This window comes from Felis catus, chromosome X (genome assembly GCF_018350175.1).
Source record: "Felis catus isolate Fca126 chromosome X, F.catus_Fca126_mat1.0, whole genome shotgun sequence".
In the NCBI taxonomy this organism is placed as follows: domain Eukaryota; kingdom Metazoa; phylum Chordata; class Mammalia; order Carnivora; family Felidae; genus Felis; species Felis catus.
The window spans coordinates 57,147,701-57,162,699 of record NC_058386.1 but is presented as its reverse complement, the minus strand read 5'-3'; the positions used below and the strand labels follow the sequence as shown (position 1 = coordinate 57,162,699).

At 48.1% G+C, this 14,999-nt stretch overlaps 2 protein-coding genes across 9 annotated transcripts in view; one reads left to right on the top strand and one right to left on the bottom strand.

Moving 5' to 3' along the window:
• The first annotated feature begins 360 nt into the window (after positions 1–360).
• On the top strand, positions 361–8,999 carry AWAT2 (acyl-CoA wax alcohol acyltransferase 2). 2 transcript variants are annotated; one of them, XM_019823919.2, is made up of 8 exons: positions 361–524; positions 5,716–5,736; positions 6,132–6,242; positions 6,625–6,695; positions 6,942–7,146; positions 7,375–7,549; positions 8,111–8,310; positions 8,531–8,999. In XM_019823919.2, exons 1-8 carry the CDS (start codon positions 437–439, stop codon positions 8,683–8,685), a joined length of 1,026 nt encoding a protein of 341 aa, XP_019679478.1. In that variant the 5' UTR covers positions 361–436; the 3' UTR covers positions 8,686–8,999. The 2 variants fall into 2 exon arrangements, with proteins under 2 accessions (XP_019679478.1, XP_004000637.2); XM_004000588.5 differs by lacking the exon at positions 5,716–5,736 and having other exon boundaries at positions 363–524.
• Positions 9,000–9,880: 881 nt separating this feature from the next.
• EDA (ectodysplasin A) overlaps positions 9,881–14,999 on the bottom strand; it is a 443,987-nt gene continuing 438,868 nt past the window's right edge. For 6 of the 7 annotated variants that reach the window (XM_011291781.3, XM_011291782.3, XM_011291785.3 and 3 more), the window contains exon 8: positions 9,881–13,876. In XM_011291781.3, coding sequence (XP_011290083.1) covers positions 13,625–13,876 — 252 coding nt within the window. In that variant the 3' untranslated portion in view covers positions 9,881–13,624. The remainder of the gene's footprint in view (positions 13,877–14,999) is intronic. The other variant, XM_045051139.1, reaches the window with a different exon arrangement.

The following is a 14,999-nucleotide window of genomic DNA, read 5'->3' as shown; positions in this document are numbered from 1 at the left end:
AGAGATTATGCACACACAACTGGGTGTCGTGAATGGAAATGCAGGCCACCAGGCAGGTGGGTGCCCTGGGCTCCTCCCTGCCTGCCTCTCCCCACCAATGACACTGGCTCTGGAGGCCTCTCATCAGCCCCAAAACCCCCTCCCACTCACTTCCCACACCAGAGCTTCGTCTGCATTTCTCTATGCAGGTGTGCAAGGGGGTGTCACAATCTCAGCCTAGGCTGTGCCCAAGTGGGTAAAAGTGCATGTGGGTAGACTGCTGGAAGGAGCTGGGCAAGCAGAGGCGGCATGCGTCCCTGCTGTCATGTGGGGGGTGGAGACTAGCTAGGGGTTGGAGAAGAAAGCATGAAGAGAGGAAATATTGAAGGCTCCTGAGCAATCAAGCCTAGGAAACCAAAGGAACAGCACTCACCTGGAGTCTCTGGAGACCGCGAGGATGATGTTCTTGCCCTCTAAGAAGGACCTTAAGACTGCCCTGGAGGTCTTTGCTGTTTTTCAGTGGCCCCTAAGTGTCTTTCTTATTGGTGAGTCTTCAGCCTTTGGTAGGGTGACCAACTGCCCTGGTATGCCTGGGACTGAGGGGTTTTAGGGTTTAGCAGGATTTTGAATGCCAAAACCCGGGTCGTCCCAGGCATTGCCTGACGTGCCTGGTGGTGGTACTCATGGAATCTCTGAGTGTATATGATTGTGTGTATGTGTGTGTGTGTGTGTGTGTGTGTGTGTGTGTGTGCATAGAGGTGTGTGCCTATGCAAGGGTGCATATGCGTGTGTGCAAGCGAGCCTTGATGCAGACGTGAATGGGGAGCTCTCCTGGGTCTACGCTGGGGCATGCCAGACATGTTTTGGGAAGATGTGGAGCAGTTTCACTGAGGCTAGTCAAGGAAAAGGACTTAGCTGCAAAAGGACTTAGCTGTTCATGAACCACCAGTGGGGAATAGCGGCCTGGTGGCAGACGAAGGCTCTGAAAACCTCTTGTCCAGAGCAATTCATCCATTTATCCAGCCATTTTTTCCGCTACTATCTATACCACACTTTGTGAGTTACTTAGATGCTGGCCACTGTATTCTAGGTGCTGAAGCAAAGCATCCCTGTGGGAGGGGGAGGGGCTGGGAAAAAAATCCTCACTTGTCAGGTGGTTTAAGTGAGTACTAGCTGGAGGCAAGGGTGTGAACCAGATGACCTTGTAAGATATCTGGGAAGGACTGCAGGTAGGCCTTGGGAGTCTGGGGCTTGCCAGTGAATAGGGAGCGTGGGCTAGAGGACAGGCAATGGGAGGCTAGGAGGCCTGCCTGGGGTGGGCACCAGGACCCCTCTGTGCTGAAAAGAGCAGTGTTAACCTAGGAATGATTAGCAATCAGAGCAGGAAGAGACCAGCAGAAAGAAATTCGTATGTATTAGGTAATTTGTACCTGGTATTTTCACACATATTTCTTCATTTTAGCCTCACACCAGCTTCATGATGTAGAAGCTATTATTATGCATAATAATACTATATATATATATAATTCACATATATATTTACATAATATATATAGTATTATATATTACATAGTATTACATATTGTTATATATTATAATTATATATAATTATAAATTATATATCCATTATATTATATAATATTAAATATTATATAATAATTATTATATTATAATGTATTATATTATTATATATTAATATATACTATATATTTATATAACTAGTTATATATTAATTAATATTAATATTATAATTATATATTATTATATATAATATATACTATTATATATAGTATAGTATTATATATATAGTAATATATATTATATATATAATATATACATATATATTATCTATGTGTGGCTACTGGTGTGTATATATATATATACATTGGCATATATATATATATATATATATATAGGTATATATACCAATATATACCAATAGCCACACATACATAATAAGCGCTAATATATATACCAATAGCCACACATACATAATAAGTGCTAACACTCACATTAGCTAACATTAATTGCACCCTTTTATCACGTCAGGCACTGTTCTAAGCACCTTATGTGTCAAATAATCTCCATTGTACAGATGAGGAAGCTGAGGTACATGTAGTGTAAGTGGTCTGTCCAAGATCACACAGCTTAGGAAGCAGAGTAACTGGCCTGGGAATTGAGCCCACAAGGGCCTGATTCCAGCTTATGAATTTCTTTCCCTACCTCTTGCCTCAGCTCACTCAATGCTGATTGGGAGGTTGGATCTGGATGTGTCCCTGGAGCACATGCTAGTCCAGGGTGCAGTCTAATTCATAATTGCCTCATTTAAAATTTCTGGTAACTGCCCATTCATAACCTTTGCCCATTTTTTTCTGTTGAATGAGTTAACTCTTGAAGCACAAATAGGAACTAGGTGAAGAAGGAGGAGTGTTCAGGGCAGAGAGTGGGTGTGACACATGACAAGCCTAGAATGAGGGAGAGCAAAAAGCATTCAAGGAGCTGACAGTGGTTAAGCGGGATGAGGGGCAAGAGACACAGAACTGTTGCCCAATCCATATCGAGTGAATGAATGGGAGACAGAAGAAAGGATACTGGAGAAGCAGGCAGTTTGGGGATGATGGTGCAGGGCATTGTAAACTAAGGAATAGGGTTTGGACTTTTTCCTGAGGGCCATGTGGAGCCATGATAGGGTTTGGCACAGGACGACAGCATCAGATTTGTGTTTTCAAGAGATCACTATAGCTCTGTGTAGCAAATTGGTTATAGGAAGAGGCTGTTGAAATCATCCAGGTGAGAGACGGTAGTGATTCATACCAGACCAGTAGTAATTGGGATGGAGACAAGAGGGAAAAAAAGGAGAGATTTGAGAAATTGGAACAGAATTAATAAGGCTTGATGATCAGAAGATATGGGCAAGAGAAACGGAAAAGGCAAGACAGAGGGCTTAGGGCCCAGTTTGAGGTGGAGCAGAGGAGGCTGAAGGAGGTGTGCGACAGAAAGGGAGATGAGTGCAGGGGGCAAACTGTCCCAGAGAGGTCTTAATTAGAGTCTGCCTGTGGGACATAAAGAGAGGTAGTATGGAACAGGCAGGAGGGCTCTAGGCCTGGGCCTTAGGAAATGTGGGTTCCAGCACTCCCCCTTCCCTTGCTAGCTCACATGGGGTGGGTGGAGCAAATGGCCCCTTGGAACCTTCCAAGCTCTTCACTCTGTTCATGGAATCATATCCCTTTGGACCCTAAAGGCTTTGAGAGAAGACCCTCACAATAAGTCTATGAGGAAGATAAGGCAGACATTGGTAGTGTAATTCCCACTTGGCAGATGAAGTTCAGTGACTAGTCTGAGAGCAGACTCATGGTAAATGGCAGAGCCAGGATTCATCTCACTGTCAGGGCACTCTACCTGAGGCCACATTGCCTCACAAGATGTCCCCAACACCATCTGGTTTGAGCAAAGCCCAAGGGAAACAGGGAGGTGTCCTCTGGACTAGACCCATGACTCTATTTCTTGAAAGGTCCAATAGTTTTATAAGGAGTATATCAAAAGCTAAAAACTGCTGGCCTTTGTTTCACCCTTACATCTGTTCCCTAGAGGTAGCCATTTTCAGCTTTGTTAGCTTTGTCTTCTGGTATTTATCTCCACGTGTCTACATTTTACTGTTTAAAATGTCTAAATATTGCTAGTTTCTGATTTAACAACTTTAGATATTGTCACTGACTTTCTAATATGGAAGATGAGAATTTGGTTCTATACACTATTGCTAGATCTGTCCATTTCCTTCATCCTCCCGAGATTGTTGTAGCACAGGTTTGGTTAAATGTCCGACTATGACTAGGAATATCCCTAGGTGAGCCATTTAGTGTACTGAGAGTATATTTCCTTTCTTGTACAATTTTTTGTTTCTCTGGAACTTACAATTGCCTCATTTTAAATTTCGTTTATGCTCTATTAGCTATCTATTAGTTACACCAATTCATCTTCAAACTCTCCACAGACATTAATCTCTCAATATCAGTGAACACATCAGGAATCTGTAAGGTCCTCTCCCGTCCCCCATTGTTTATTTCCTTGAGGATATTGCTGCTGGAGCCCAGCATCTTCCTGTTACAATCTGGTCTTACACATAGCTCTCACCTCCAGGGCCCTTGAGGTATCTTGGGTGCATAATTTAAGAAGGTGCTCACTCTCCGGGTTGTGCAAGTATTCGGTCAGTACTTGCCTGACCCTGAGAGTGTCTTCTTAAATTTTGTGTCCTAAGCACCTTGCTTGCCTCACCCTAGCCCTGGCCCTGGTCAGTTCTTCCTCCATTGGCTCCTTTTTTTCCTGGATCCCATGCCTTCCTCTGTCTTGGTTTACTCTCTTACCTTGATGGACCACATACATCCTCCAGTAGTTTCCTGAGAAACAGACATGGGAGATAAACTCTCTGAGACTATATGTCTGAGATGGTCCTTATTCTTTCATACTGGATTCACAATTTGGCTGCATATAGAATGTCTTAGCTGTGTCTACTATAAGTGTCTGAGTTTAGAGTCTCTTCGGTTCAATTTTTCAGAGAATAGTCCTCCCATTGTCCAATGGTGTAGGGGTGGGGATGGGACCTGGGGTTCTAACTACCTCTTTGATAGACTTTCAATCAAGCCTTGTGCCTCACAGTGCTTTTTGTCACATCTAATGACTCCAAATTATGAGTCTTTCCTATATTTTCTACAACAAACAGGCTTGCTCTTGTAGCCATTCCCCTTGCAGGTAACTAGGTTTCAGCTTTCTTTCCTTGAAGTCACTTACTCCTTCCTTCAACTACTTTCAAGCATGCATTTTGCTGGTATCTCTTGTCCACTCTTGTTGGTATCTCTCTAATTCTTTTTCTTCTTGCAGATCTATACTTTTTAAAACATTCTTATGGTAACTTTAGCGAGGCCTCAGCAAGGAGTCAAGATAGAAACTTGTGGGACGCCTGGGTGGCTCAGTCAGTTAAGCGTCTGACTTCAGCTCAGGTCATGATCTCACAGCTTGTGGGTTTGAGCCCTGCATCAGGCTCTGTGTTGACAACTCAGAGCCTGGAGCTTGCTTCAAATTCTTTGCCTCCCTCTCTCTCTGCCCTTCCCCCACTCACACTCTCTTTCTCTCTCTCAAAAATAAATAAACATTAAAAAAAAGATAAAAACTTGCGGGGCGCCTGGGTGGCTCAGTAGGTTAAGCGGCCGACTTCGGCTCAGGTCATGATCTCACGGTCCGTGAGTTCGAGCCCCGCGTCGGGCTCTGTGCTGACAGCTCAGAGCCTGGAGCCTGTTTCAGATTCTGTGTCTCCCTCTCTCTGACCCTCCCCCATTCATGCTCTGTCTCTCTCTGTCTCATAAATAAATAAAACGTTAAAAAAAAAAAAAGATAAAAACTTGTGTTCAATCTGCCATGTCCAGTTGGAAGTGTATTTTGTCTTTTCTAACCTTTATTTTGACCCACTTTCTCTCACACAGTCTCATTCACAGCTGTTTTAAAAACTGAGTCTGGTAATAATTCTAAGTGAGTGCAGCTCCCTAGGACTCATCTCCATTAAGTCTGTCCTAATTATTCTACCTTACAGTGCTCCTGTCTTACTGGAGCTTGACACAGTCCAGTATCTGATTCTGTCCTACCTTGCCCTTTCCTTTGTTTCTCGTTTGCGAACTTGTGTACTCCCAACCTGGCTGATACTGGGTCTTCTCTTTCTCTTGTATTCTCTCCACCGATGCCTCACAGAGAAGATCTGGAGAAGAAAATGTGAGTTGGAGGAAAACTGCTCCTGGCTCTATTGTCCCAGGACTCCCAACCTCTAGTGGTTGGATCAATGTGACCCATCGTTGGCTCCCTGCCATTGAACACAGCCCAGAGCAGTGCTGGAGCAGGTCCTGGGAGTAGAGGGCTTACTGCATGGACCACAGCTGGAGAGGAAAACATCTGGTTTTCCAGACCTGAAGCAGGTTCCCAAGGACAGAGAGGAGATGGAGGGCTGGGGACGTGGGCACAGAGACCATGTGCTAAGGAGAGGAAGCAAGAGCACTGAGTGAGCATGTGGGCGGAGTGTGTGTGACCTTGAGGTGGAGAGACCCCAAGAGGGAGGGCAAGTGTGAAGGACTGTTCATAATTCATTAACTCTGGGCTGGGCTTCCCTGCAGTAATCACCGTAATCTTTGTCAACCTGTACCTGGTGGTGTTCACATCGTACTGGCCGGTCACTGTGCTCATTCTCACCTGGCTGGCTTATGACTGGAAGACCCCTGAGCGAGGTAGGGGCCCCCCTGGGGGCTGCGTTGCTACCTGCCACAGGCTTTTTTCTCTTCTCTTATTATAGTTCTAAGAGACTCTGGCCAATTCCCAAGAAGTCCTCAAGCCTGTCCCTACCTGGCTTAGAGAAGCTGAGGGAAGGGGGTCTTTTTAAAAGTGCTAGAAAGGCCCAGATCAGAACTGGAGTAGGTTAGGGGAAAGGCAGCTAATAAGGCAGAAATGCAGGCCTGTCCCAAATTGGCCCGAATGTGACATAGCCCATCCTGATTGTCACAAGGCCAGGAAACAGTAGGGGGTGAGGGGCCCCCCTGTGGCTCGTTGACAAGGGCTCTGAAGAAGACAGTGGGGGTGGGGAAAACTTGGCTACATTGGCTCTGTTTTCAGGTGGCCGCCGGGTTACCTCTGTGAGGAATTGGCGCCTGTGGAAACACTACTGTGATTACTTCCCCCTCAGGGTAAGTAGCCCCAGATCCCCACTTGGGTCCCAGGCCCAGCCCCAACTCCAATGCCAGTGGTTGGGCCAGGGTGGAGGTTGGGGGCATCATTCCCATTGAGGCCCACATGAATGATGCCCCCTGGAGCTGTGTGTTACCCAACCTGTGTGGCTGGACACAGCAGCCCTTTCCCCTTCCAGGTCTCTGGCCATAAAGAGGAATACTCTTCCTTGGCTATGCCCCTTCTGACTCCACTTTCCTCTACAGCTGTTGAAGACTCATGATATCTCCCCCAGCTACAACTATATCCTTGTCTGCCATCCTCATGGGGTCTTGTCCCACTCGTGGTTTGGCCAGTTTGCCACAAACGGCTTATGCTTCTCCAAGATCTTTCCTGGTATCACCCCTTATGTTCTCACACTGGGAGCCTTTTTCTGGGTGCCGTTGCTCAGAGACTATGTCATGTCTTCAGGTGAGTTGGCTCCTAGGACGTAAAGCCAAAGGAAACATGGTTCCTTAAGGGAGAAGTGTTGGGGGAATGGGTGAGAGCAAGGCCAACTCAGTGATCCTCTCTGGTCTTAAAAAGCTACCTAAGGCTCACCTGCCTGATGTGAGGCTCTCCCCTCTTTGAAGATGTAGGGAGGAAAGTTAGGAGGTGTGGGAAGTGGCCAATCAGCTTTTGGCATTTTCTGCCTACCAGGGACCTGCTCTGTGAGCCAATCCTCCATGGACTTTCTGCTTACCCACAGAGGCACAGGCAACATGCTGATTGTGGTGGTTGGTGGCCTGGCTGAGTGCAAATACAGCCTTCCAGGCTCTACCACCCTGGTCTTGAAGAACCGAACTGGCTTTGTACGCATGGCCCTTCGGCATGGGTAAGGACACCTCTGGTCCAGAATGGGCAGAAGGGCTCCAAAAGCCTAGCAGGGAAGGAGTAAGGGGTTTTGAAGAAATTATATCCAAAAAGGGAGGTAGAAAGTTGCTTCTGTGTTGGAGTAGAGACTGGGCCATGTCCTGGAGGCATTTCTGCTTATGAAGAAAGGCTAGAGGGCTAGCCCTGAGCTGCTCTGCCTCACACAAGCCTCTCATCTGGGCCAGTACCTATACGAAAGTACCTCGACAAAAGGCTGTAACCTCATGTCAGAGAGAACCAACATTACTGTCTGGGTTAAAGGGAAGAAAGCTAAATGAGATGGCCCTTGGGTCTTATCTTCTAGTGTTTCAGACCTGTGGGTTCACAGGAGCTTACTGATATTTTGCCCCTACGGGCAGCCTGGGGTAGACAGTGGGGCCCTCACACTTAGTCTGGACGTAGGCCCAGCTAAGTTAGGTGCTGAGAAACCTATAGAGAGACCTAGGGACCACTGGTAGCACATCTGGCTTTCAGCAGGGTACCTACCTTTCTGGCCATCAAAGTATATACCTTTCCTTTGCAGAGTGCCTCTAATCCCTGCCTATGCCTTTGGGGAGGCAGACCTCTACAGTCAGCACATTTTCACTCCTGGGGGCTTGGTGAATCGATTCCAGAAGTGGTTCCAGAGTATGGTACACATCTACCCTTGTGCTTTCTATGGACGTGGCTTCACTGAGAACTCCTGGGGCTTACTGCCCTATGCTCAGCCTGTAACCACCATTGGTGAGTGAGCCTTTCCACTGGCAGCCACATCTAGGATATAGGCTCCAGTTCTGAGGCTGAGCCTTGGGTTTGGCTGTGTCTGGAGGCAGAGAGGCTGGCCAGGATAAGGGGCATGGTTGCAGTAAGGGTGGGGAGAAACTGGGCATGAGGGCCGAGGCCCATTCTAAGGAGTGAGCTGTTCTGATGCTTTCCCCTTTTCCTTCTCTGTCTCCTCTGGCAGTTGGGAAGCCTCTACCACTGCCCAAGATTGAGAACCCGAGCCAGGAGACTGTGGCTAAATACCACGCACTCTATACTGATGCCCTACGCAAACTGTTTGACCAGCATAAGACCAAGTTTGGCATCTCAGAGACCCAGGAACTGGTGATAGTTTGACAGACATCCCCAGCAGCTTCTCAGCCTGGAACCTGTGAAATAGGACAAAAGTCACCTATGGGCATCCTGTTCCCGATTTGGCCAGACCTCAATATGAGGTGGGGCTGTCCATTTGGCTGTTCTCTAGACCCCTCTTCTTCCTCCATCTCTCTCCTCCTTCCAGCACTTCTCTGATTTTTCCTTGCGATTACAAGGGAAATAGTCCCAAAGCTCAGGGAAAGCCCTAAGAGAGAAGTACCCCGAGGTTTCCCATGCTCACTCAGCATCAGTACTGAGGAAAATAATGGACAGAATAAAAAGTTTTTCTTCTGAAACTCATTGTGCCCCAAGTAGTCTGTTTTAAGGGCCTAGGATCCCTGATCATGGCTTTGCTTCTCTAGCTCTCACGCAGCCCCATCTCCTGGCATCGAGACTCCTACAGGACTGGGTGCCTTGAGATCCTGTGTGCTTGGAGTTCAGACTCCACCACCCTCAAGCCATAGGACATGGAACAATCTGTCATCTCTGGGCCCGAGTTTCCTCATCTGTAGGATGAAGAATCCGTCCCCTGCTTACCTCAGAGGCCATTGGGAAGATCAAATGATACTGAATGTGATTGAACTTTGGAAATTGGACAGCTATATGAAATTATTCTCCTCCAGTTATTTTGCGCATTTCCTATCCTTGAGCAAACTATGCCCTAAATTCCATGGCATCTGAATGTTTAAAAGAACATTTACAGTGTAAGATCTTGTCAACAGCCCTTCGGAAGTTTAAGTAACCTTTCTAGTTGGGCATCATTCCTTAAGCATTGGTCTCCTCATCTGCAAAATGGGATGATACATCATGGGGGGCTGGAGGCTGGATCTTGGGTAGACCCAAGCTGTTATGGGCTCAGGCATGAAATATCCATTACAGATGCCACAGTGTCAAGCTAAGGGTAACTCCGTGCTGTGTCTCTGCCTCAGGACAATGTTCCTTTCTTTGTAGGACCTCTGGCTTACTGGACAGGCAATTACAGGAAAAGACCTAAGGTGTTAGGGATGGGGAACGTGTGATCTGACGCACAGAGAGGATGTGGGATGTTGGGACAGGAAATTCAGACCTCCTTCCTTCTGTTGCCCCCTCTGACATGAGTGCCTTGGTCCTTCCCCTAGCTCATGTGTGGCAACGCTTGCAAAGAAGCACCTAGCACATAGGTAGTGCTTAAAGTCTATTTCAAGAATGGGGAAAAAAGCTTTATTTGCAAAGAATGAACCATTAATTTACACAAACTTACATCCCAGTTTATATACATTATATATAGTTTATGTACATAGTATCTCACACTGGATGCTGACCCCCAAAGCAGCACTGGGCCTGCTCCAGGCCAATCTCCCCGTGAAGCTCACCCTCCACCCCTAGTGGAAGTTTTTTGAATAAAGAAATGACACACCCCAAGTCCTCTTGGAGGGAGCCCTGACATGAATTAAAAGAAAGAGTCTGGTTCCTTCTTTGTGCTTACATGGCCTAGGGGAGCCTCTAGGCTTGGAGGTGGGGGATGAGGCAGTGCCAGGGCAGCCTCAGGACATCCTGGTATTAGGCCAGTGGAGGGCCTTTCAGTCCAGAGGCCGGAGCAGGGAAAATGAATGCCTTGGGGGAAGAGTTCTGACAAAGGCTACAGCTACTCTTTTCCCTGCCTGGCCAGGCTCCTGAAGGGGGCCAAGTACTTCTAGTCTGAAGTCTGTGGGTAGAAGAAAGAAGGGGTTCCGTGTGGGACAGGGACTGCTCCACCCCCTTGCTCTTTTGTGTCAGCAGGTCAGGGCTCCTTCACCTTGGGTAGGTCACCTTCCATCTCGGGGCCTCTGTTTCTAGCTCTAAATTTCTCTGAATCTATTTGCACCCACCGGAAGTTATAGGAAACACATGTACTTGCACATGGATTGAAGTCTTTGTTCACCTCCAGGGTTCTTAACCCTTTCCTACTCAGGAAAAGAGATTTGACTCAGGATGGATGAAGGGGGACCTAAGGCCAAGACTACATTTCCCAAGGAGCCAGTAGCTGAGCAGCCCCCCAAAGCTGTCTTTTATGCCAGCTTTGGCTGTTGAACCCCAAGTAGCTGGCAAAGGCCCCTGCCATGCAATTCTCTTTCAAACCTCTGCCATCTGCTCACTCACAAATGTCCTCGTCCCATCATCCACGCTAGCCTTGGCCCTCTGGTGAACTCACATCAGCGGAATTCCAGACTATAAATCTATTTCCACATCCTCTTACTAGTAAATTGCTTCACCACTTTGCCAATGACTGCTGCAACTGGGCTCCCCAGCTATCTGTTGCTTCCTTCATCACCTCCTTCCCTCTAGGGTTCCTTTTGGAGCTTCACAATGAATAAAGCGTCCTGTGCAAATCCTCTTCCCCCTATAATCCCCTCTATGTCTGGAGAATAGAATGGGTTTCAGAATGTCCTTTAGGGGTACAATTAGGAAGCCTTCTCCTTCCCTCTCTTCACACATCCTCTCAGGTCTTTCCTCCATTAGGACAGATCCTGGTAGACAGAGCTCTCTGTGGTATGGTAGAAAGACATCAGGAATCATTTAGTAGCTGTGGGAAGTGGATCAGCTCCTATAAACTGTCTATAGGATAACCAATGGAAGACCTCACCTGCAGTAGGGGCTGGATACATGATAGGTGGCTGGATTACCAGGTGAGTGAAAAAACATGAGGGGTACAGTTCTGTTGGTACTAGAGGCCTGCTGCTTAGACATGGTGCCAAGACAATTCTTCTGAGCTCTCATAACAGCTCTATGGCTGATGGCTATTTCCCAAAGAAATGGCCTACTCTTTTTCCATGAAGCCCCTGGCAGCCAAAAGAACATCAAGGAATTGACATCAAGGAATGGAAACGAGCATTCCTGGGTTTCTCTCAGGGACGCTGAAGGATTTGGGGTCCTCATTCCCATTTTTATTGGTTCTTTCTAGACCACAAATACAACGCAATGGTGTAGCACAATGGAATAGCTTTGGACTCCGACCTGGCTGAGATCCTGGTCAAAGCACGTAACTTCTCTGAGCCTTGTCTAAATGATGGGAGTTATAGTATCATTGAAGGACATAATAAGAAAGTACTTTCCAAACTTTAAGGAGAGGTTCCCTTCAGTTCTTGCTATAACTGAGGACTGTCTAAGGCACTTTAGAGGAGCCTGGGCCAGACACATGCCTGCAGTTTGCCCTACTTGGGGTTGTAAGGCTCTCATTAGCAACCAGATGATGGTGTCATAGCCCACCACCTCTTACCCTGACCCTTGAAGGGCCAAGCACTGTAGTTGTTTGGAAAGGGAAGGTACAGCTGAGAAATGAGTCCCTGTTCTTGGGGGGTTTCCACTGCCTGAAGGGCTTTATCCCCAATCTCTCCAAAGGGAAACTTGTTTCAGGAGCAGAGGTAGCAGACTATACAAGATTGGCCCTCCCCAGCTTTGGACTAGACCCAGCATCCAGAAACCAGACTGGTCCCAGGCAGTTAGAAATAAGGCCCTTGAATGGTCCCACTCTATGATTCAGTGGGAAACTCGGGGTGGGGGGGGGAAGGTGTCTTTGGACCTGGGTACAGGGCAGAGCTTTGCCCAGTGCCTAGATGCTGGCTTCTCTTGAGCCTGGATTCAGGGAAGCAGCACTGGAATCCATGGTGACTCTGCTGTGGCTTTTCTAAAGCCAGAGTGAAGAAAGGTGGGTCAGTAGGGCATCAGGTGCTGCCCTTTTGGATAAGGCCTAGGCTAATGACCACTTGGGTTGCAGCTAACTTGAAAAAAGCCCACTGTCCTCTCCTCTTTCTTGCCCTTTTGGGGTCATGCAGAAAAGTTCTGCCTTGTTGATGCCCAGGGGCAGGCTAGAGTTTGGGAATTTTTGTAGACTATCATGGAAGCTAAATATTAGAATTTGAAGGGACACCTGGAGGCCATCCAGTCCAACCCATTGCCCCCAGACACAACTTGACTAGATGAATATTTGTGTTGCTTAATAAACGGGAAAGTCTCTTTATGCCCAGGTCATCTAAAGAGTATCCCAGACTTGAATAAGCACAGGTCCCAGGTTAGGCACCTGTCTCAGACAGAGGTAGGCTCTGTGGAGAAAGAAGACAGGAGTTCTGGTCAGGCTGGGAAAGAGAGCAATTGGAAAGGGAGCCAGAGATTTTTCTGAGCGTGGAGTGTGGCTGTAAACAAAGTGAAAGACATGTGGCCCCAGTATGCCTTCAGGTCCTTAGGCAGGCTGGTTTCTGGCCATTTTCTGCAACTGCTCCAAGAGCAAACCTCCTGTCCCCAAAGCCCAGCGAGTTGCCGCAAAGTGGCTCTCAGCCTGAGTGGGAAGAACACTCTGACCCTCTGGCAGGCTGTGGCGCAGAGCAGCAAGGATGCTTCCACTGTTGAGGATGCCCTGCTTGGCAGGTTTCTGTTTCGGTCTCTGCCACAGTCACGTGCCTTTCCCCTCCCTGCCTCTGTGCTCTGGCTTCAGCACTCTGCTCTCATCCCACAATTGCCCCTAGCCCTACCCAAGAGAGGAACAGCAGCCCCTTAGGCTCAGAGGTTTGCCCCCCCTCCCCGCAGTCTGGCGTACACCTTTGCTTTCTCTTGCCTGCTTCCCTGGAACCCCACTTTAGTGCAAGAAACAATAAAACTTTGACAATAGGGAGCTTGAGGTTGAAGAGTCACGCCAGGAGCCAGTAAACATGAAGCCAAGGAAGAAGGTCCTGCTTCATGCAAACTCTGGGGCTCTATCAACTGTCCTGTTAACTCAAGGCTGTTCTGGAAAGTCAAGCAGGCCTTGTCATCCTGGAGTCACTGGGGAATAAATAGCACTGGGGTATTTGTCTCTGGCTGCAACACCCATATACCTCACTCCACAGCAGCTTGTAGAGGTTCTGGGAGTCCTGGCTCCCAAACCTGGGGCAGGGGCACGAGCAGGGGCAAAACAGAGGGCAGGGGAAATCTAGGATGCAGGGGCCTCGCCCAGCCTGATGGCCCCAAAGAAGGTGGTGTGCTTGCTCATATTGATAGAGATGTCAGCATGCACCATCTTCACGGCAATCTTCTGCCGGGCTTTGAGGAGGCAGACGCCGGCGGTGTAACAAGTGTTGTAGTTGGTCTTCCCTGTCTCGATGCTGCGGGTGCACTGAAGGAAGGGTTTCTCGTCCACCACCACCTCATAGCTGGCAAAGTCAGTGAAGTTGATGTAGTATACCTGGGTGAGAGGCAACGAGAAGGGATTGGGGGAGAGAGGAAAGAGAGGGTGGGGCCCTTCCCTGTGACAACAGACAGGACTGTCTCAGATGAGCTGCGAGCACACCTCGTGAAGGGGGCAGTGCCACTGAGGGCATGTTAGTTGGTCAACAGGAAAGGCAAGATGATGGGCTTATACATGGTGCTTCCCCCACTCCATCTGGCTTGGGTGGCTGAGCAAATCTTTTTTCAATAGTACATGGGCTGTAAACTCTGTGAGGGCAGGAACCATGCCCTTATCACCCCTCTGCCTCCCCCTAACCCCTCCCCTGCCCTCTGCCCTCCTCAGCTCTGGTATGAAGCACAGTGCTCTGCACACAGTAGATGCTCAGTTGGAGCTACAGACAAATGAATACAAATTAACTGCCAAATTCAAGCCCCAAGGGCTATTTGTGGCTGAACTTAGAAGTCACTGATTCCCCAGACAGGGTGGAGTAACAACCTGCCATTCCTTAGGCTCTTTAAGGATGGCCACTCACTCAGCTTGCGGTGCCCCCTCCCCGTGACTGGATTTTTCTCACTGTTTTTGACAGTTGCCTCTTGGCCCCCTGATGATTAAGGAAACATCCAGAGAGTTGGAGTGCTATCCACCACGAATGAGATAAAGGACAAAACCCAGGCCTGGAGGAAGTGCTAACCTATGTTCAAAGGTCTGGTGTCAAGGGAAATTTTCCCAGTTGTCAAGGTGTTCAAGGCCTGAGGCCACTCCCAGCTCTATTCTAGGCCCAGAAAACACCCCAGCCCAAGCTTTGAGTCCCCTTCTCCCCCTGCCAATGGAGTTTAGGAGAAATGGCCTATAGGACATTGGGATTATACCTATGGGCCCCCTGGACACTGGAACCCTCATCTGTCATCCTAAATCACTTTATGAAAGGTTGCTCCCTCCATAGGCTCTTTAGGAAGGAGTAATGTATTTGGGTGCCATATGATTTCTTGGGTCAGGACCCAGGCTGTGCCAGAATGCTTGGTGGGCTTAGCAAGTGCTGGTTAACCCACCTTCTCTGGCCACTGTCCCGTGAGATCCTTCTGTTGGCTCTGTAGTCTTTCTGTCCATCTGCCTGCTTGCTGCCTGCCCCACAGAAGCC

What these genes read in the sequence shown, in the direction of transcription:
- AWAT2 (XM_019823919.2), top strand. Translation starts at nt 437, where the DNA reads ATGATGTTCTTGCCCTCTAAGAAGGACCTTAAGACTGCCCTGGAGGTC. An exon ending in AGACTATGTCATGTCTTCAG is followed by an intron (nt 7,147 to 7,374) that starts GTGAGTTGGCTC and finishes TCTGCCTACCAG; the next exon opens with GGACCTGCTCTGTGAGCCAA. An exon ending in TCAGCCTGTAACCACCATTG is followed by an intron (nt 8,311 to 8,530) that starts GTGAGTGAGCCT and finishes CTCCTCTGGCAG; the next exon opens with TTGGGAAGCCTCTACCACTG.